The 22,549-nt window shown below is 44.1% G+C and overlaps 1 protein-coding gene across 1 annotated transcript in view; it reads left to right on the top strand.

Moving 5' to 3' along the window:
- Positions 1 to 21,880, top strand: part of TMEM255B (transmembrane protein 255B) — an 86,112-nt gene extending 64,232 nt beyond the window's left edge. The window contains exons 6-10 of the mRNA XM_026055385.1: positions 1,325 to 1,405; positions 5,364 to 5,449; positions 8,774 to 8,933; positions 15,606 to 15,749; positions 21,674 to 21,880. Coding sequence (XP_025911170.1) covers positions 1,325 to 1,405; positions 5,364 to 5,449; positions 8,774 to 8,933; positions 15,606 to 15,749; positions 21,674 to 21,841 — 639 coding nt within the window. The 3' untranslated portion in view covers positions 21,842 to 21,880. The remainder of the gene's footprint in view (positions 1 to 1,324; positions 1,406 to 5,363; positions 5,450 to 8,773; positions 8,934 to 15,605; positions 15,750 to 21,673) is intronic.
- The last annotated feature ends 669 nt before the right edge of the window (positions 21,881 to 22,549 follow it).

Genomic DNA, 22,549 nt, shown 5'->3' with positions numbered 1-22,549 from the left:
AACACTTGGGTTCGCCAGGGTAATCGGAAAGTCAGGCAAGTTGATGCATGAGTTTTATTCATTGACCTATCTGCATTCCTGCCTAGCTCTGCATTTTTAATGAGTATCTAGTTTGGCTCAGCAGATTTATACAGTTCACACTTCATTATCCAACAAATACAGAATAGTGAGAAATGATCTTAGGCAGTGCAGCTCTTCCTGCAGTTTGGGGTTTTTTCCTAGATGGGCCGTAGAGTTTTGAAACCCATGGTGCCACAGTGAAACTTAATTGACACAGATTTCTGCTAACAATTCAGGATTCCTTTGCTTGTAAATTAGCATGGAAAGAGGGGCTGACAGATAGTGTGTTTCCATCTTCTCTCCTGGAAGTGGTTTGACATACTGGAGGGCACTTGAGTGCTTTTGCTGGCACAGATCGTCACTTAGGACTAGATTTAAAAATGCCAAAATGTTGAGAAAAGACTTCGTTGCCAAAAAAAGTTGTTCCCACCCTTTGCTTTGGGATATATGCTTGGTCACAGAGAACTCTTCAGTCATCAAATCCTCCCTAGGCAAATATGGTCTAGTCCTGAAATTGGCTGAGGTATGCATCCTATAGCCTTCAAGTGGCCATTTGCCAAGTTCGGAAACACACGTCTTCCTTCTGGCCAAGGATATTTTATTGTGTTCTTCCTTTATATATCTTGTGGGAACTGTCACAAACAAAATATGAATTAAGAGCGGTGAATGCATCTTTTGCAATAAGCTTAAATAGAAAAGAAGGCAAAAGCAAACTTACTGTGACTTGCTTCTCCTTAATGCCTTCATTTCTCAATTATTCTTTGTCTTGCTTTTGGCTTTTGAAGTATATGTAGTAAGTCAAATGCTTAAAACATTAGCTATTTTACCTTGTCTGTTTTCACTGTGGACACTGCTGAAATCCTTTAAAAAGGAACTCCTATATCTTCAAGGTGAATAGCAAAGTAAGGTTAGGTAAGAAACTGTACCAGGAAAGAGAGTGACTGGACCATTCTCACAGAACAGCACTATTCAACACTGGGAAAGGAAGTTATTAAATGCCAAGGGTAATGTCCTCTCAAATGAGGTAACTAGGGCAAAGAAAAATTAATATACTCACATAGATTAGTGGCAAAATGAGGGAGGAAAATATAACCCTGAGGAGATCCATTCTGGAAAAAGCCAGCAAGGGAGTATGTGAACTGCTTATCCAACCATCTGTTTTGGCTCCAGCTCCACAGAGATGTAAGCATGGGGACATGGGACATGATGACTTCACACTTCTTACAGACGGAGTGCTTTTTTGACTGTTTTTTTCTCTTTATAGGAACCCAGACCTTTGTATAACAGAAGGTGCCAGTTTTATTCAAGTGGAATAGGATTCCTATATGATGCCTACCAGACAGAGGTAAACAAAGTAACATCATCACATGTTCATTTCCGTTGTGATTTGGGGAGCTGGGGCAGAGGGACAAATGTTTGAGAGGATCTCTGCATATGTTGGGCACTGATAGAAACCCAAATGTTTTTTCTTCCACAAGTGATTCCTCACATGTCCAAGCCTCCCATCATTGCAAATCATAAAACCCAATGAAGTTTTGAGTCAGCTTCACTATTTATATCCAGGGTATTTACTCTGGGACTGAAATGATTCCTAGCCTATCTAGATTGTATAATAGCTGTCTGGAATGTATTTGTCACATTGGCATCTTTCTCTAAGAAGGTTTTTCTTGACTTCAAGTGGTATAGGAAATATCTAAATGAATCCATCTGCATTGCCCAGAGGACTTCAAATCTCTGTATTTATCGAGCACATGCCAAGAATGTCAGTGGTCTGTATTCAGCTTTTTTATTATCTCAATGACATTAACATGGTTGGAAAAGTGCCCATACCCAAATGGCTAGCCTGCTGAGAAGTCCAAATTTAGTTTCTTTTCCTATTTTTCATTTTATTATTATGGTAAATTGGTGGGAGTAAAGAGGAAATCAGCCAGAGCAGGATTGAAAACAGACAAAGAGTGGTGTAACTTACAAGAAGCCAGATGTCCTTCACTACCATTCCTCCCATGGCTGTGAAAAAGTGTATGAGGAATGTTGCTGTTAATAATTTTAGAGAGCTTAGCTAAGTATTTTATCAGGTTAAAAAGCTAATACTGCTTAAATCTTGCTGCTAGGGCACCCTGCTGTTGATTCCAGAAAAAAAGCATGACAAAATATTTAATTAACCTCCTTGCTTAAAGACCTACCCAAACAAACCTATGACTTGTGACAACACCCTTTCCTATAAGTTTTATTCCATCCTCTTCTGAAGTGTGCATGCACACTCAGACACAGATATGGTCCAAAAAATGCTTCTGATTCCTCTAATAAGCATGTAGTACTCTCTCTTTGCTGGGGTCACACTGACTACACCTCCCTGCAGGTAAGCCCCAGCCATTTGATTCTGGTGACATACGTTTCTCCAGCTCTGCAAATTCTGGGAATATTTAAAGTTGGGCCACCCTGAACTCCTCACTCTGTTCTAGCAAAAAAAGTGTATCTTTTAAAAGTATTTAGCTTGTAATAACATTCTTGTCTGCTTGTCCACTGAAGTGTTTTTCTGGATCTAGAGTCAGCATGTGCTAATTCAGAGTTAATGATCCACAGCATTTGAACTTGGCTTTCTCTTTTTTGAAGTTAGCCAAGTAGTGACCAGGGGACATGCTCTGCATTCGAGGCGAACACCTAACCAGGAAGACAGATTGTTTACTGAGTGTGAGTTTCCTTTCAGTTGCCATCACTAGCCTGTGAATGGTCTCCAGCTCATGGAGTTTGCTGGCTTCAGTTCTTCCCTTTGCTCAAAGCAGAAGGAATTTGATTTTCTTGCAATTACTATGAGGTGAGAATATCAAAATGATTGGTGCTAAGAGGATAGAAAGGCACAAACAGCCAGAACATGAAAAGGCTAAATATCTGGTCACTGAAATGAAAAAATAGGATTTGACATGCAGAATACCCACGAATGGCCTATTTCCACCACCCTTACTCACACCAGACAGTTATTTGTTTATTTTGATTTATTCACTCATCTCCTAAAAAGGAGTGTCTTGATGTCTTCCTTTTTGCATGTTTTAAAAATGTAGTGATAAAAAATAGACAAATATAGTAATTTCCTTGGCCAATATTTTAATGCTTTGTAGCCTAGAATAGGTTTAAAACATATTTAAGATCTCGCTGATCTCCCTCTTCTGTCTTCCTCTCCTTCTACAGTAAAAAGGGGCAAACAAACTGGCCTTATTGCCAGTTGGAAAGTGGAAAACTACTTTTTTTTCAAATCAAAAGCGTGCCCCAAAGCCAATGTATCATGAAGAACCACCTTTTTTAGCAGTCCACTCCATCTTATGAAGCAGTCTGATCCCAGCCATGCATGTGTAACAAGAGAAGAGAGGGGTCTCTGAGATACGTGAATCCCAGGCCACGCTGATCACATGCAGGGGGTCAAAATCAGAGTCTTAAGATCTACTCAGTGCAAAAGTCTTAGTGCTTTCCAACAAAATGCACTTGATAATAGACACACTGGCTCCAGGATCAGTTTTCAATCATCTGCTTTGAGAAGTAGCCACATGTGATGTTTCAGTCACTTCCAAGCTGGACCTTGATTAAGCTGATGCTTTCATTGACAGTTACATACTTCTTCTACAGTAAATTGCAGCTCAGGCTGAGGAAGACTACAGCTGATTTCAGGTCAGCAAAGCCCTTCTGTGTGAAATTCCAGTGAGTTCAAACACAACAGAACAAGGTTAACAAAATGATGTCATATCTCAGGACGAGATACTCTTGTGACAGGTGGGATGTGTCTGTATCAAACTGAGAACTCCGTTTCTGGATTGCAACTTAGACTGAGACACTCCTTTTACAACTTAACTTCCATTTTGGATTAGAATAGCTGATTTGTATTAGAGACTAACCTACAGCCTTGCTGTGGGCAATAAAGCAATCCAGAGCCATCATTTTAACTTCCTTTTAACTTCTAACACCCTTTTAACTTCCGCTGCTCAAGCAAATCCTGCTAAAGCAATGAGTGTGGCAGGCGTGAGACTAGCAGTGAGATGAACTTTGTCTGATATTGAGTGTGTGTGTGTGTGTGTAAGGCTCTCATTTCTATTGGGAACAAACACATGTGGAGTACAGAATCATCGACAAGTTTTCACACAAAAAGGATGCACAGAGCCAGAACTTATGAGCTGAGAAACATGCTTTAACGTCTTCTGTGGAGACTGCCTCACGGACTAAAACATTCATGACTAAGCAAGAGTGAGAAAGACTATCTGAAGGAAGGTTTTTCAAAAGCAGGCATGCTGTTTTTATTCTTTCACTAGGAGGAATTTTCTATTCAATAAAGCATTTTATTTTCATTTGCAAACAGAATATTTCTCAGTGGTTACAGCATATTTTTTCTATCAAAATAAAAAATATAGAAAGAATGTTTTTCCTATCCTGCTAGCTTTTAAAACCTGACACTTCTGCAGGATTTCAGATTCAATAAGCTAAAGATCTCAGAAGAAAGGCTTTCATACTAAATATTTCAATTAGCCTGCTATAATAGACAGAAAAGATATATGCTCACCACRCTTTAAGTGTCATTAAAACAGTTTCTTGTCTGGATGGAGAGTGGCTTGCGTATGCTTACATTTATTGTTCTAACATCTGTCCAAGCCCTGGAATTCCTGCTCACACAAATAACCTTTTCAGTTTTATATTTGAGAGCCTGCTGTAAATGGTACTTATTTGTTGAAGTGCTTGGATCTTTTCTGAATGGTTTTGTTTGTGTGTTTGGGGATTGTTGCTGTTATTAATTATTTGCTTCTTCAGGAGGGTGTTTCCAAAAAGAAAGAGCTCACTTGTACTAGGAAGCCGTTCAGAGAAGTTGGCATTCTTGCCCATTTCCCCACTGTTACGCAGTGGTGTGGTTATCCACTTCAGTGGCTTGCCGTGATGTATCTCGTAAGACTTGTGTTCCCTGTGTCACAGCCGTCAGGATCCCCATCCTACAACTATGGACTCTGGGTCTTAGCAAAATAGCACTGAGCATGGCAGCAAAGGGCTTGAAAACCCTGGCAGCTCTGGCTGCAGCTAAGCTCTTGGGGCTCCAGGGTCCATGGCGCAGATGCCTCAAGACTCCGGTACTGCTGTCCCAAATGAAACTCCTGGAAGCGCCAGCAGGTCCTTCTGCCCAGCAGTTGTGGGTTTTGGACTCTCAGGATCCTTTCTGCACAACAGTAAATAAAACTTGCCACTGCAGCAGCTGCTTAGTTTGGATGAGTAGGGTGACTTGAAAATTACACTGAAACACGGAGAATAATTGTCAGTCTCTTCTTTTTTGGCAGGTGATGTGTTATACCTTAAACAGCAAGTGCCAGCTGAAAATAAAGAGTAACACATGCTACTGCTGTGACCTGTACAACTGTGAGAAGTAAGTACCTGTGTGTAGTTAATATGTTCTCTGAGAAATCCTTGGTTCTTTGTCCCTCCTTCTAAATGATGGAGCTTTTTGCCTTTAGTCCAAGAGAAGTACCACACAACAGGCTACCTGGCTATGCGCTGATGGGTACTTGCTGGGAGAGCAAAGCGCTTTTCAGCCACTGGCTATAAGACCATTGCAAAGCCAGTAGATTTGCTTCCTGACTTGCCATCAGTGCTGGTCTGGGAAGGCAGAAGGTCCTGACATCATTTATTCCTGCACTCAGCTGCACAACAGGTTTTTATGTCTCAGTTCTGCACTGCATGTGGATGCCTTCCCCAGACCCTGCCCATTTCTCCTCCAGGAGTTTGTATGCTGAGCAAAACAGTTCCACTGTGGATGGAGTCCAGAGGTCAATGGAGAATAGCTCAGAGGTTACATGTTAGTATTGTCATTATTTCAGTTTCCTTTTTTTTTTAAACGTGCCCATAAGCTCTTTGCTGTGTGACTAAAATCGATCACTCAGTCTTAGCCCCATCAAGATTTGCTGTTGTTTATGCAATGCAATTTTCTCATGAGATTTAATTAAACCGTTTTTTTTTCTACCAAACTGTGGGAAACAAAATAAATAGGAACATAGGTGGCCATGAGTAGAGATTATGTTGTAGACAAACGCAGAACTCTTTTGTTAGTATCAGCCTCTGTCTGCAAAAAATTTTACTAAATTGCCATACAATAGATACAGAGGGGCTTGTGAATGTCTCCTGAAGCTTTCCACTTGACTTCATCATTACAAAGCATGGGATGAGGGAGGATAAGAAGGGAGGAATTGTCTGGATATGCTTTTGAAGGTCAGCTGAAAGGTTAACACAGGGTTGCCATGCAGCAATTTAACAGGAATAAAAGGGTCATTAGGAACACCACATCATAGCCAAGCTCAAGGGTTTATAATGTGGAAGACAGATAAAACAAACTCACAGAACTGACTGCACACCTGACACATACAGAATTCAACTGCAAGCAGCATCATGTCTTGCCACATATAAGATGCTGGGGAGAATTTCCCAGAACGGAGCTTCTGCCCAACTTGCTCTCTGCACACCTCACTTCCATCTCATCATGCAACCTCCATAACTCTCTACAGTTCACTCACACTCCCTCTGCTTTCTTTCCCTCTTTTTCCCTCTTTTTTCCTTCCTACCTCTTCTGGGTGGTTTTGTTTTGTTTTCTTCTTCTCCTCACATGTCAGCAGCCTTGAATGACCTAGACCTCTGTAAGTTTTGGCTAGTATGCTGCCAGACATAAAGGTTTAGGTTTAGGAGAACGAGGCTGGCACAGTGAAGTAAATACATGTGGCTTCTGCATAGAAGAGTAGATCTTGCCCAGATCCTCTTTATACTAAAGAAATAAAGTGAACTTTGGGACTAGAGGGAAGACATCTATGCACTTGTATTTCTCATGCACACAGACACAAAGTGAGTGCGGGTATATGGAATGGATTAAAATCCCATATAAATGTTAGTCTTTTGCTTGTGTAAGAGGTGTTATATCTGGTCATGATGGAGGTATACAAAACAAATGACATGGGAAAGGTAAACACCTACACATTGGTACCTTTTCTATGATAGACAAATGAGGGGGCATCTTAATTGCAAGGCAGTGCATTTACACTGAATGCTTTCTTCCACAGTACACAATTATCAGCTGAGTTAACACTGAATTGAACAGCTCAGCTCAATGCAGAAAAGCACAGGATTCTTAAAGGAATGAAAGCATCCAGAGTTATCAAATAAAGTGACTGAAACTCTGTTGCTTAAAGCATATGGTAATAACAAGAAGAGATCAGGAAAAAGCTCCCTCTCCATGTCTCCAGTGCTGGTTTTCTAAGACAAGCATTTTGTCTGAAACATCTGGGACTGATCACTGCTGTGACAGTATTTAGTGATATAATTAAATATGTGTGTTCTGCCAGGGTCAGGAATACACAGGGAAGAGCAAGAGCTTATGGGACTCGCATGGACAAATCCAAAGTAAAGAAGCCATCTTTCTGACCTACAGACTTGGCAATTTCAGTACACAGGATGGCCAAAGAGAAGGAGGAGGAGACACGGTCATGTGAAGTGACTTGGTGCCAGCCATACAATAGACCCGTGCGCAGTCAGGATCAGAAGTCAGAATTCATCAGCCTGATGGCAGCTGAAGCTACGAGTTTATTTAGTCAAGCAACATCTGGGCTCATATAGTAGGGTCCAAGTGAATCCAGCAATAGCTAAACCACAGTGCCAGGACCATGCCCCACAGTAAATGACTTGACATTTCCAGAAATTACTGTGTTTGGCTTGGTTCTTCTCAGAAGCCTTGTGGGCTTCTCCATGCTGCCTTTCCCTGAAGTGCTTTCCCTACCCACCATCTCCACTAGTGTCCCATGTGCTGGAGAGAGGGGAACAGAAGAACATTTCACAAAATGCTCACTCTGCTTTCCAACATAATCTGATGGCAATTTCCTAGCAATTGCAAAAACAGAGCTGGCATGTAAAAAAAATCTTTCCATCTTAAATAGCTGCTATAGGAGCTCAGTAGTGGGCCAGCATTAAAGAAGATACTGGGAAGAAGTGCAGGAAATACTGTTTTCAAGTTTTGTAGTAGGATGTTTCTCAGTTTCAGCAAGATGAGGATTGACTTCACAGCATGCCTGATTTACAAAATCCATTGCATTATTTACAATAACCAGTGCAGAAATATAAACAAAGGTTTCTGGATAGTACAATCCATTTTAAAGGCACATCATTTAGCTGTCCGTTAATACTCTACTCTGTGACATCTGTTAATTTCAAACCACAGACACCATAAACAAATGTAGCCAGCTGGCAAAATCTCCTTTCCTTTGGTATCATTAATGCTTAAGCAGTTTGTCTTCCCCATCATTAGAGATGGCAGCAGATTTCCAGGCGAGTTGTGAAAAAAGCTGTGCTAAGCATGTTTCTGCTGGTAGCTGCTCTCTAGTGCATACAATGGCAAGGGCAGCATCCATTTATTAGGACTATGTCTGTGTTCAGAGATCCTTAGCAAAAGAAAAGAATCCCTGCTGGCGCCAACACTGATCAGCCAAACTGTTAGTCTTATTGCTGGGGCTAACGCTGGCGTTAGCTGAGCCAGTTTTTGTCTACAGTGACTTTTTCTGGTTYATCTGAGCAGTATTTGCACCTGTAAGTGGGAGTATGGATCAAGTACTTCGCCAAAGAAGAAAGTAAGCAGGAGGGATTCAGGTCGTCTGGTGCTCTGTATTACGTGCAAACTCATTCCCACAGTAATGATGTTGTTTCCATTCCCTTTCAGTTCAGAACAGTCCTCCAGCTACTATGAATTTCTCGGAGTGAGCAGCTGTCAAGATGTGGTTCACCTGTATAGGCTGCTGTGGTCCTCCACAGTCCTGAATATTATCGGGTTGTTTCTGGGAATTATTACGGCAGCCATTCTTGGTGCATTTAAAGACATGGTAAGGCTCACAGTTTTGCCTTCTGTGATGACTTGTGTGCTTACTGGTATTATCAAATGGGTTACAAACAAAGGAAGCATAAGTGTACAAAGGAAGCGCTTTAAACATATTTCTTGCATGATCTGGTAGTCTGGAGTCACAGCTTTAGGCTGATCCACTGCCAGCTGCTCACAGTTAAGTAGGTCAGGTCTGGTCAATACATGAATGGATGGGAAAAAGCAGACGTCCGTATGACTCATGCTAGTGATTTACTTGGTAGTATCTTTTTTTTTTTCTAATTCAGCAGTGAACATGTGGGCTAGCACAGAGTTGGAGGATGCTAGTATATAGATTACATGTAAAACTCAAGTCCTAGCCGTGACAACTGAAGCTTATGTAGTTCATTCCCCAAGAACAGGGATTAACTCTGATGTACCAGTTAAGTTTTTATTTAAACAGTTGCATTCAGGTCACATTAATCTTCTCTGTTGTTTCACTAAGAAATGCCATTCCTCACTGCTTCCTGTGCCACACCATTATTTTGTGCTGATATGCACTGCTGCATTCAGAGGAGACTGAATGCAGGGCACAGTGTGATTTTGTAGAATATTGCCTTATATGCCTAGATTTTCTGACATGTAAAAAGGGTGAAGTACCTGTTCCTGGATTATCACTGTCATTGGTCATGCTTGCTACAGCAGTGCCTAAAGATCAACCAAGTGGCTCTCATTTTTCTGAGCACACAGAGCAGAAGATGACCCCTGCCCTGAAGAGCTTCCAACCTAAGTGGGCAGAGGTGTGGGGACAGGGATGAAATGCCTGAGCAGAAGGGAGCTGTGATAGCATCAAATGCCTCATTAGTTCCATGATGTTTCTGGTGGCTATTCAGGAGAAGATAAACTAAATAGAAAGAAAAGTGAAAGGAAAGAGAGAGAGATGGAGCAAGGAGGAGAAAATAAGAGTTCCAGGTGTGATTTGCACTGGGGGGAACAGACTGTGGGGCTGCTCAGAGCTGGGAGCCAGTAAGCCAAGGACCCAGTCAGAACTGGAGGGCATCCAGGCCCTGCTCTGACTGCTCAGTTGGCTCCTTCTCCTCCAAGCAGAGAGTAGTGCCCATTTCACACCTTTCCTACATTTCTGGAGCATCACTTGCCAAAAGTGACAGGAGGGCTTAATGCTCGAGGGGGAATATCTTCCCGTAACAGCAACAAGTTACTGGTTCATGCTGGTGCATTAATTCCTGGTGTTGCCCCCTCTATCAGTCCTCAGGTAGCAGGAGAAATTGAGGCAGCCCTGGAAARTGCACCTCAAGTGCTGGCCAAGGCACAGGAAGGACATGTCTGGGATGTTCTGCAGCTGTATCGTATGGGGTATGAGCTAACTAGGAGCTCAGGAGCTGTAGCAACTGAATCTCCTTGGCCTGGACATTGTGATTGCTCCCCTTTCATCGCTCTGCCCGAATTAATAGCTATGCTTCCCTGTCTGTAGGCCAAATCCTTCCCTTCTTTGATACAGGGATGCCAGAGAAGATTGAGAGGAAAGGGACAGGATGGGGTAATGTTGCAGGCTACCTGCAGCCTTGCTGCCAGCTGGCAAACCTCAGGAAGCTTCTTCGGGAGGTTTTGGCCCTGTTGTGCTTCTGGCAGAGCACAGCCTGGCTGGGCACTGGCTGCAGCACGGCCTCTGTGGCAGCCCAGCTGCTGGGCCTTGGGGCCAGGAGTAGCTAATCCGCAAACATGCAGCTAAACAGGGCAAAAGCACAGCCCTCATCTGGCCGCCTTGGCTTGGTGGCTTTTGTTAAGATCTTGCATGGTGCCAGATGTTTAAAAAACCTCCTCACTTCTGTGGATACAAATGATTGGTCCAATCAGTGGTGAAGCCTGGGAGAGATTCACCCAGAGTGTCCCTGGGATGACAGCTTACATGGGAGCTTACAGAGGCTTACTGGAAAAGAGAGGAGTGAGCAGCAGCTGACAGCAAAAGGCCTGGAAGTATGCTGGGAAGGGACTTTGGCCTTCCTGGCCTTCCTAAAACATATCTCCTTTCTTATATGCAACCAATCTTGTGCGTTTCCCTTAGCAAGCGTGTCCAGGCTATCTACAGCATGTGTCAGGGCTTTTAAAAATGACACATTAGAGCAGGGCCATGTGAATTATCTGAAATTTGCCTTTGTTAAGAGTTGCAAAACATCTGCTGGAAACTTGCCTTTCTCCAGCATAAGGCAAACAACCACACTTAGTCCCCGCATGTAAAAAATGTGCAGCTGACCGATCCTTTATGCCTAACTGCAAGAGGACTGATGCAAGGAGTGGATAGCAAACTGCAGTCAGCTAGTAATGAACAGCTGTGGCTGCTTGACAGGAGGGATTGGAAGCAGCTTTCTCAGCTTAATTCATCACCTCCCTCTGAGATGAGTAATAGCAGAAGGGGAACAGAAAAAGCTACAGTGGGAAAAGAGGGGAAGAGCAGTGACAAGAGGAGGGAAAGACAGCTATCATCCACAAGGCTTTAACTGGGCTGTGAAGTTTTCTGGTGCTGCTGTGTCCCCCCCACCACCTTTTTTTTTTTGTTTTTCTCTTTTCTTCTTTAGCTTTAAGGTGATCAAAATGTTGTTTATTCTGTGTCCCTGAGATGTGGGTCCCCTAGAGTAGGGGCCAAGCTCTAATTAGATAAGAAAAAAGGAAAGCAAGGGTTTGGTTTAGAGCAGTGTCCTGCCCTGCCACTATCACCTTCAGCCTCTAAAGCCTTGTGCAGGCAGGTACAAAGAAGCTTTCTCAGTGCTCCCTCTTGCAGGGGGATCTGGGCTGCAGCAGACTGCTGCAACTGCTTCTGCTAAGGGCCGCTGCAGGAGTTGCCAGTGCTTCCTTGAGATGTTGACTCGAGGGGTGCAGAGAGCTGGCAGGTGCCAAGCTGTGGAGACCTTCCTGGGAGAACTGGAGTTTCCATGGCCTGGCACGTTCCCTGGGCTGGAAGGCAGCGCCTGCTTTGAGCTCTGAGCCCTGCGACCAGGCAGCAAAACGCCACACAAGGAAAAGGCAGCAATAGCGACCGTGCAGCTTCCCCCCCAAGACGCTGTTCTGGAGCAAGTCTGTGGAGGCTCCAGCTAACAAACCTGATCTGAATAAGCTGTTTAATGTCTGCTCTGCAGCGGGAGTGGAAAAAAAACCCTCACTAGCTTAAGGGGAAAGATGAGTTTGTGTCAATTACCTCARCACAGGAACCATGCTATGTTTGTGAGAGTGCTACTAAAGAAGCAATCCAAAACGAAATGACTGTTTCTTGCTCTGGCCTGTGCTTTTTCAGGGTCCTTTTGCGTTACCTACCAAAACTGGCTTGCTGATCTCCTGTTTTCCTTCATTATGAAAGGCATAACTCTTGGGAGAAGTGGGGGGCCAAGAAAACATCAAATAGAAGAGGGGGAGAAAGAAGAGGACTGAAATAAGAAAAGCAATTAAAATTGAAATTAGAAATGTGAGAACAGTTTTCTCTCTTTCAAGATGTTATCTTCCCACAGAAATGCCCATTGGTATTTTCCACGGAGAGCTCTAAAGCCCATTGAAATGCCTCAGGGCATTGCTCTAAGGTTGACTTCCAGAAAAGACAGGGCTAGGCTGACTAGTCAAAGAAAAAACATCATGTTTATCTCTGGGGAATTCTGGCTGCCAAAACATGTTACAGAGGAAAGAGTTTGCGAAACACAGTGCAGTTGCCTCTAAACCCATCACATTTCCTGAACAGAAAAAAGTAATAGTGTTGTTTTGGTGCCTGTGGGTTTTCTTTCTTGTGACAAATTCCCTCTGGACCCTGGCATGCTCCCCCTGGTTTTGCTGCATGCCAGAGAGCCCTGCTGGCTCAGTGGGAATCACTTTGTCCTCTCCTCACCCTGAGGTGTCAGTGTCCCCTGTGTCATCTGCGGGGCTGTCCCCTGTAACCAGCTGGGTGCAAGGGGAGCTAGAGCTGTTCTTAGGGTATGACGGGATCTTGTTTTCAGATCTACCGYGTGCTGGGCTACAGAATGCTGGTGAGCGTCTGTAGCATAATCACCTTTAACAAACAGCAGGTTAAGATATAATGCAAATAGAAGTACATACCTACAGTACCCAAAATGGTGACACACCATGGTCATTTCTTTTGCAAGAGAGAGGTAAAGGAATGAATGAAGAACTTAACTTGCTAGTACCAAGAGTGAATGTAGAAGGTCTCTTCCATGCCCCCAGTATTTACATGTTGACTTGTTGATGTTTTTCTGACACACCTTGCCAAGGAATCTGCCTGACCTGTGTTTAGGGTTGCATTAATCAGAAAGACCTCTGATCSTGCTGGAGTATGCCAGCTTTTTTTTTCAAACACCTTCTTGGACTTCTGAAGGGAATGTAGACAGATTAAATATCATTCCCTTTTCTCTCCCCTTCTTCCCTCACTGTCCTCAAAAAACCCCCAGCAAAACGGACCCTGAACTACTTAGCTACTTTTCACATATTCGTGTCTTGGCATTCCTATAACTAAAGGTGCAGTCTGATGTTATAAATAATCCTAGCTCAAAAATACATGTTTTGGCAGTTCTCTGTGAGATCAGCAAGCTGAACTTTCTCATTCTGCCACTGCACAACTGTAGCACATAGGGAGCAGCAGCATGTGTGGCTGGGTGCAAGGAAGGCCACAAGCCACAGCCCTGCTTTCCCCGCTGGGTGTCACATGGAGCTGCTCTGGAAATAAGCACTGTCGCCTCTCCTTTGAGATGCCCAAGTGGCACTGCCAGTGCTCGACTGGCCAGTTAACAGCTCCTTACCGCTCTGACTTGGGTGCCTGCTCCTGTTTAAAATGTCTCTACCTACCCTTGTGTTTTATGTGACTAATTTAACATAGTGTCATTACCAGAATACTTGATATTAGCATCTAACTAGCTTAAATATACACAAATCATACCTGTGAATCATTACTGGCTCCTGGCTGAGACCASATGGCCTGATAATGAAGCGCTTTTATCAGTGGATTTGGGATGGGTGACTCCCCAAACCTGTCTGCCAGGACTGTTGCAATGTTTGTCCTTAGCAGTTGGAGAATATGGCTGCTGCTGGTGCAGAGGACATAACAGGATATAGAGAGATTCTTGGGGTTGGGACAGAGACACCTATGATGAGCCACAGCAGAACAGTGGTGACAAATTCAGAACAGATATCTCTGTTTCATGTTGTGCAAAAAGACTGTTTCTTGCTTTGCTTATGTCTGTAGTCAGATGGATCTGAAGTGACAGAGCCTTCGCTGTGGAAGGGCACGTGCTGGACCCTGATGCAGCCCTCATCAGGGTGAGCCACATTTTGGCTTGTATAGCTGCTGGATCTAAGGCAATCATCTCATTAACTGTTTCTTGCTACTGCTCTCCACAAGGAAGTTTTTCTCTGTTCCTCCCCATTGTATTCACCCAGCAGGGCAGGGAGACTGGAGGTGTTTTGAGGAGGGTACCTTGAAGGTGAGAGACTTGCCTTCTACCATGAAATAGGTTTCTACTTTTGGGGTAAGCCTTTCTCTGTGCCAGTTCCTGGGGTGCCAATTTTCTCTGCAGAGCTCAGGCCTAGATTGTCAGATACCCTCATGTGGCATACCAGTGTCCTACAATACATTTTCCATGTATGGACACAATTAATACACCCCTTACTCAACCACAGCCTGCATCCTATCTCTGAAGGGTACAGTTGTTCATGTCTCTCACTGATAAATCTGAAAGGAAATGCCAAAAAAGTCCTGGCCTCTTCTCTCAGTATTTGTCTTACAATCACCATGTTTTATTATTTCAGTAAAAAGCAAATTCCRTGCTCTCATATACGGGAATCTGCTAATAAAAACAAAGGAGAGAAAAGAAACCGCTGAGATTCTCTCGATTTGCAAAGCAGATGGCCCTGAAAATCTTTTACACAGCTCCACTGTCCTTCACAAACGGTTACATAGCACAGGATTTTAGGCACACAAGTCCTCTGTTACATCCAGGTTTTTATTCTGTTTGTTTTTTCCCCAGTTCTATCACTTGCTTTAATATGAGCCATTACGTCTTCCTGCAGAATTTACCTTGCGTGGCAGTTAAGGGACATGCCAGTAGAGCCACAGGATATGATCAAGGAGTCAGTTCAACTATGATGGAAATGAGAATCCCTCCTTGATTTCATGCAATAGGAATAAGATAAGGGCCAGCAGGAGAATCCACTTCACAAGTGAGAGGGAGCCTGTGAAAGAGCAAGTGCTCCAGATGGGGAGGAGGTCTTCGTAGATCTGTCTAGAAAAGCAGAGGAAAAGACAGAAGGGCATCAGCTAGTTGCTAATGCAAAGAGACTGCAGCAAAATGTGAAGGACTAGGGTGTTTGGTGTTCAAGTGGAAGAAGAGGAGGTCAAAGCTGTATGTTCTGCTCTTCAGGGTATCTCTGTTCTGGAGTCCTGCCAGTGCTGCTGTAACTGATGCTAGGGAAGCACCAGCAGTCTTTTTCCAAGGGAAGAAGATTAAAATAGCTCTGTAATTCTGGCCAAAAAGGTCAATCCAGATACGCTCTGCTCTCATTCTGTCTGCTACTTGATTTTTGTAGTATTGTATTATATTGGAAAACAGAAAGCTACTAAATTGTCAAGTCACTTATATTAGAACCAGTTTCTGCTCCAGCTCTCTCTACACTGTGCTAATATATTGTTGTCTTTTGTGCTCAACAGGTACCGCTGTCCCAAATTGCTTTCAGTGCTGCGCCTCCTCCTCAGATCCTGTACAACCCTGCTCAGCAGATCCTGACATACGCTGGGTTTTGTCCTTCTGCAGCAACTATTTCTACGTATCCATCCTACCCGTTACCTCTTCAGGTATAGTACAAAATGGCACCGTTCTTACTCCATCAGAAAACCATGAGCTGCTCCTCAGTACAAAGTCTGCAGTGGTAGATCTTGGCTCCTGTGGAGTTTGACAAGAGGCAGGGTCATACAGAATTTGGCAGAAAAGTTTACACGCCTTACTCTTTATATGGAGAGACATAAACAGATTAGGACTCTTCAGGTAGAAAGAAGACAAGAGAGGGGAGGAAATAAGGGGTCTATGAAGTCATAAGTGATATGGAAAGGATTGTGGCTGTATATCACTGATGGTTTTCATTGCACAAAATTTTGGTAGCCCCAGTAAAGCTACAAGATAGCAAGATAAGCCAGAAATAGGAAGGGCTTTTACACACCAAGGAGGACTCAAATGCCACAAGATGTTGTGGAAGAATATAAATGAGAGGTTGGGGACTTAGTCCATCAGTTGCTATTTAAAACAGTGCTTCAGATATTACCTGCAGCCCAGGAAATCTCCAAATGGCTGCCTGCCACAAGTACCAACAGGGGCTTGACAGAAGATAGAGCCCTTCTTTTAGTCTTCCCTTAGGCATCTATTACTGACTACTGCTGAGACAGAGGTACGGAGCTGGCTAGACCTTGGCCTGATCTGCTGTGGCAGTTGACAGAGTCTGGTCAGCCTTACAGTTGAGGCTGGCCTAAAGGCAGGATGGAAAGTTGCCAGATTTACATTTCTCTTCCCTTGTGGGAGGGGATAGAACATGAATTGAGTCAACTCTGCTTTGCTTCCTTCAGAAGGATAAAGTGCAAGCTGTACTCTGAGCTTGCACTGACTCCAGCTGGACTGGAAAGGGCAATGAGTCGTGCTGAGGATGGTGTTTGCTTTCTTCACCCCAGTAGCCTGGTGATGGGGGAAGGTACGTAGGTGACGAGAGGGCTCTTAACCCTCCTTTGCCAGAGAGATTCAAACCTTCATCTCCTGTTCCTATCCCAGCAGGGTCTGGAATAGCTCCAGTGGAGAAAGCACCATTCCCACCACCAGTCTCATTGGAGTTGTGTTATGGTGGTTACACCAAATGCTAAGACTCTGCAGTCTCTGTGGCAGGGTACTTGTCTGGGAGGGGGGTGACCTAAGGGCTGTTTTCAGTGTTAATCACAGAAAACACAGGGGCAGCCCCAGGAGGAGGGACTTGCCTATACAGGAGGAAGACTGTGTTCAAGTTCTCTACCTCTTCGTTTACAAGATCAGGGTTCTTCATATGGTTTCTCTTCCTGGCCCTTTTGCATTCGTTTCTGCACCGTGATGCACTGCAACAGGCAAGAGAAAGAGAGTTCCCATGCCTGCATCCAGCCTGGCCAGACAGTAGGGCAGTCTCCTGGCAGGTGGGTTTGTAAGTCTTTGGACTGAGACAGAGCACAAACACAGACAAGTGCTCTAACCTGCAGGGTCAGCACCACTGCCACCCCCAACTCATACCAAAGAGTAAGCCCTGCTCTGTCCCTTGAACCGTTGTTCACCTAGCTCTCCTCCTGCACAATACTTAGGTGTCTGCACCTAATCAGAGTCTGGATTCTGCACCAGGTGTTGGCACACATATGTTCTGCAGGCCTGAGTGGACCCTCTTCCCTCCCTCGCCCAGCTAGAAGGCCAACAGTGTTCCTGTGCCATGCCAGGGCATTGTGCCTGGCACAGCTGACATCAGTGACCTTCATGACTCTGTTTGGCTGGTGCAGCAAAAAGTGGACAAATTGAAGTGAAGAACATAGGGATGAGCTGTAAATAACTAAATACACTGAAACTCTAGAGCAATCATAAGAGTTCTCAGATTTTTAAAGCACAGTAATGATGTTTAATTCAACCTAATGACTTGTTTCTCTTTGACTGTGTAGTGCTAGACCAACAGGTACTGCATGTTTTGTAACCCTTTTTAATTGAAAACACTGCACATTTAACGTGGACTAGCTGTGGACCACCTACCCACATCTGTATCTGGACTATATCTATTCTGGGTAAATAACTGATCATCCACACCAGGGATTGTTAGCACGTGCCTGATGTGGGTTTGGCCCCGACCATCTAACAGTCTTCCAGCAGCACCCAGGTCAGGAGACAGCAAGGATGATGGACCATTCCCAATAGGTCATTTACGTACAGTCACACTGGCTTGGTGGCAAGAGTTTACCTGTAGGGAACTGGTACGTGCTGTGTCAGCTGGTCTCAGGGCTAGAGAACAGTCCTTGGTGCATCTTATTTATTAATATAAATTGGGCCAGGCACTTTTRGAGATCACTGGTTGAGAGGAGAAAAAGGCACACTCAGGGATCTTTTTTTGTTTACTTTTAGCTGAAAAGCTGTGCTGTTCTGCAGAGTTCGATTAGCACATAGCCAAGAGTAGAGAGAAAAGGGGATTAAAAACAGAGGAAAGAAAGAATTAAGCTGAAGAGATGCATGTAAGTAATCGTAAGGATCAATTGTAACTGTTTGTTTAGGCTTGCATCCACTGAGAAACAGAAATACATCATTATATTCACCCCAAATTCTTAACATTCTTTTCTTCTTAAAATTCTTTTGCATTCCAAAATAAACTCAGTTCTTTTTCTAGATTTTTACTTTTTCTAAGAAGTGTGTTCATTTGTCTTCTCTCCCCTTCATAACAGTCAGAGGAAGACATCACCAGCTGTCCCCAAGCCAGGAAAGGTTAGCAAGAAGCACTGGGTTCCAAAAGGGAAAGCTCTTAATCCTTTTCCTGGGGAAAAAAAAAAAAAAAAAAAAGAGTAAACAGCCTTCCTGCATGAGCTTGTATTCCTGCATGCATTTCAGAGAGAAATAATTACTGCATCAGTATAATGGAATAGTTATATAAGTAGAAAAAAAATCCATCATAATAAACTTACATTTACCCTTTTGTAATTTCAACTAAGAAGCATGCCTGATTTGGACCAGCCAGATCCTTAAATGTCATCCACTTCTATTACTTGAGAGCTGTGGACTGAATCCACAGGGCTGGAGGCTTTCATAACCCACCCAAATGCTCCAAGCAGTGCACAACTGCATAATGTAGGCCTTCACAACCCCTGCTCAGCTGTTCCTGATCCTTAAGGCAACTGCAGACTTTAGGGCCTGGGATTCACCTGGCTAGACGTAAATGCTGGCTAACTGTAAATGCTGTTGGCATTTAGGTATCTAATGCTGTGTGACATGACATCTGGTCACACCTGGACCCTGCTGCTGCCCTGGGAGGGCCCAGGTCCTGCAGCCTCTGTGTCATGTCTGTGTGGACACCTGGGATACCCGATAGCATCCTAAAAAGACTAGAACTTAAACAAGGGCAGCTGAATGGAGCTCTAGGTGTCTGCAGTGTAGGTGTCTCCACCTGTGCTGGTCTACCCTTCAAGTCCACAGAGCAAGCTAGGCAATTCTCACACACGGATAATCTCAGCCTAAAGAAGATCTATGAAGTGAGCAGCACAAATGCACCCCAAAAGGCCTTTCCACTGACCCACTGGGGTGGGATTCAGTTCCTACATGTCACTCTGCTGTGAGCTTAAATAGCTGTGCTGTTGAGCCCTTAATTTAGACATCAAAATCTGAAGCTGAACCCTATCCTGGAATGCAATTCAGTTGCCTAAAGCTAGGGCATCTGAGATGGCCTCATGTTTCCAAGCTATGCACACAGGACCCAAGGTCTACACCAGACTGACACATATCCCTGGTCACAGAGGTCTGGCAGGGCACCCTCAGGCATCTCAAAAGCATAAAGGTTTTGCTTTCAGGTAGGCCAAGAGCCACCTGTGCCTTGGCAGTGCTGAGTCACTTAAACCTGTGTTGATCCCCAGAGGTGTGCCAGAGCCTCAGCTCCCAGGGCACTCTCAGAGCAGCCCTTCCAGCACAGGCCCTGTACAGGCGGGGGTGGTGCTGCACATGCTGTTGGCCAGTCTCAGCACACAATGCCACAAGCATGGCAGTGTGCACCATGTGCATGTGACGCCCATGTGGAGTCTGGCCTCTCACCTTCAGGCCTCAGCTCTTTTTTAACCTAATTGTACAGCAGAATGGACCCTAAGATGCACCTCGCTCTCTGGCCAGTGTTCCCTTGGGCCAGTAAAGGGCCATAGTTGCTCCTCCCGGGAATGTATCCCCCCGCCCAGGTCTGGGTTAGTCTGGCTTGTAGCACTCCCAGGATACATGCTGCCCCAAGTTGCATTAGCTCAGAGTATGAACCTTAATATTCACCTGACGCTCCCACCATGGACCAGACTGGTTCCTGGTGCCCTGCTGAATCCAGTATCTCACTGAATAACTGTTTTCTGGAACAGGGTGAAGAAAGCCTTAAAAGAAAAAAAAATCACATAGCTGCTGGTAGGAGCGCCTTAGTTTACTTCATACTTCCTTGTACACAAACAGAAATCAGAAAAATGCAAAAAAGAAAAAAGTGACAACAGGAATTCATTTTGACAAAGATGTAAGCCAGCATTTCTTTTATTTACCATGGCATGTGCTAACACTACTACTTTTCCTTTACTGGTACAGTTCAGTTGTAACTAGTCTTGGTAATGAGCCTGCCAACTGCTCGGGTAAATGAATAGCTGTGCAGGGGCTGCTGGTGATGCCAGTAGTAAAGGTGGTGCCAGTCCTTCCTGCCAAAGAAGAACACATTACAGAAGCAATTCCAGACAGACAGATGGAAATGGTGGCTGCAGTTTGTGGTGGGGAGGGTAGGGAAGCAACAGCCAGAAAAAACCCCAAGCCCCAGCTACTACTCTTGGAGATGATCTATATAGCAGGTCCTTAAGTATACCTGCACTGCCTCCAGGAGAGTTAAAGGGCATGAACAACCTTCCTGTCACAAAGTCCCCATTCTCACACAGTAACCCTGCAGTCAGTCATCCTGCGGCGCAAACGCAGGACAACAGTCTCTTCTCTGTGGGGGTTTCACTCCCGGGGCTGCGCCCCGCTCACCCAGAGTCCCATGGAGAAGCTGGCACCACGGCATGGGGAACGCCAGCCTGAGAGGCCACAGGCTAAGTACCAGCCTTGGTACTGGCGCTCTAGATGAGGACTACTATTTTTTTTTTGCATGGTAAGTACCCAAGACAGCCGTGTTTACTTACCCAGATTTTTCATTTCCCTTGAAATAGATCCATGATTACTATTCTTTGTTTTTTTTTTAAATTCCAGGCTCTTTAGGCCTGAACCTGAGGGGAGCTGAGCACACAACTCTTCTGATGAAGCCCATGGACTGGCATGTGTTGGCATATGAGGGGAGGAGTGAAAAATCCTGGCCCTCTGAAATCAATGGCAAAACTTGGTTTAAAGTAGTGGTGGGATTTTATCCAGAACATTAGTCCCTAGATGCATCCTTTTAACAAACTCTGCTTGTTACTGAACATGGGCTGCTTCCTTAAGTCTGTCTATTTTTGTGCTTCTTTCAGCCAAACCCCATTATAACTGAGACAGCCAAAGTGAAAGACTTACAAGGGGACACATGCCTACATGTAAAATTTTCTCTTAAGAGGAGTCTGCATTTGGCACAGCAATAAGACCTTGCATTTATGCAAGTACTGTAACTGAGATAATTTAAGCTTCACAGTGATGCCTGGAAACTAGCAGCTACATGTAACCTAATCAGCCAGACAGGTACAGTGAGTCACCTGGGAAGCCAGAGCATCCCTTGTTGCAGAAATTCCTCTTCTGTTCTATTGCCTAGCTGTATGCACAATGCCTATTAAAAATTACTTGGTTACAGATGTAATCTGTCTTGTTTCACTACACACTGTAACTACTATACTTAAGCACATGCTTTAATACTCCAGTGAGTGTTGTGCTGCAATGCATGCGAAATTTAACTATCATCTGGCTTATTATATAATATGTACATGGTAGACACTTAACTCAGAGCTGCAAATGGGGTTGTAATCCTTTATTGAAGAAGGTATTTTTCTTTGTCTATATACAGCCTGCCAGCAATTTTCCAGGAACATCATCTACTGACATTTCTTTATCAGAAGAAACTCAGCCTTCATCTCAATCCAGCTCCAGCTACGGTCTTCCCCCCAATGCTCCACCCCTCTATGCACCGACTTACTTCTTGCCTGGAGAAAAGCCTCCACCGTATGCACCGTAGAACAAAGGGTTATTTTAAGTAGTTGGTAGGCTCCTTTTGTTTTTAAGTTTTGGAAACTCTGTGCAGTGCAGGCGCCAGACTGATCAAGGATCCTGCCACAGAGTGTGTTACAGCCACTCTGCTTTAACCCATATCTCACTGGGAGCTGAGCAGAATCCTGGAAATACAAGGGCAGGCACATCACTGCGGGGGTTACCAGTCACCACTCAGTTTGCCTGCAGTCAACTGCAGTATTGCTTTCTGGCTAACATGAGTGACTTTTTTCCTTCTCCATATACTGCAGAGCAACTTTTCTTCATGAGGAGAAAGGAAGAAAACACTCTGCATACGTGCTCTGTTTTCATAAGCCAATATAGAGGGGTTTTAGTCTGTGTTGTCTGAGTAGGTAGTTTGGAGCTCTGAGTCAATCACTCTGCATAGGAAAAGACCAGATGTTTGTTTCCTTGTAGTATTTATTTAATAACCCTTTTTCGGTGAAAGTGTTGTACCAATAAAAAAAAAAAAGTGTGGCAACTATTTTACAATAAAATTTACTGTGTATATTTGTATTGTATCTAAGGCTGTGTAAAGACAGGAAAACTGAAGAACAGAGGAAAAGTATCCTACCGAGTATTCCCCTCCTTCAAGTTCCAAACACAGAGGTTAATTTTATTGGGACTATTTTATCTGAAGTGTGTCACATCAGTGTGCTAAAGGTGCAATTTCCAA

Source organism: Apteryx rowi, unplaced genomic scaffold (genome assembly GCF_003343035.1).
Source record: "Apteryx rowi isolate R43461 unplaced genomic scaffold, aptRow1 scaffold_123, whole genome shotgun sequence".
In the NCBI taxonomy this organism is placed as follows: Eukaryota; Metazoa; Chordata; class Aves; order Apterygiformes; family Apterygidae; genus Apteryx; species Apteryx rowi.
This window is presented reverse-complemented; position numbering and strand designations above follow the sequence as displayed.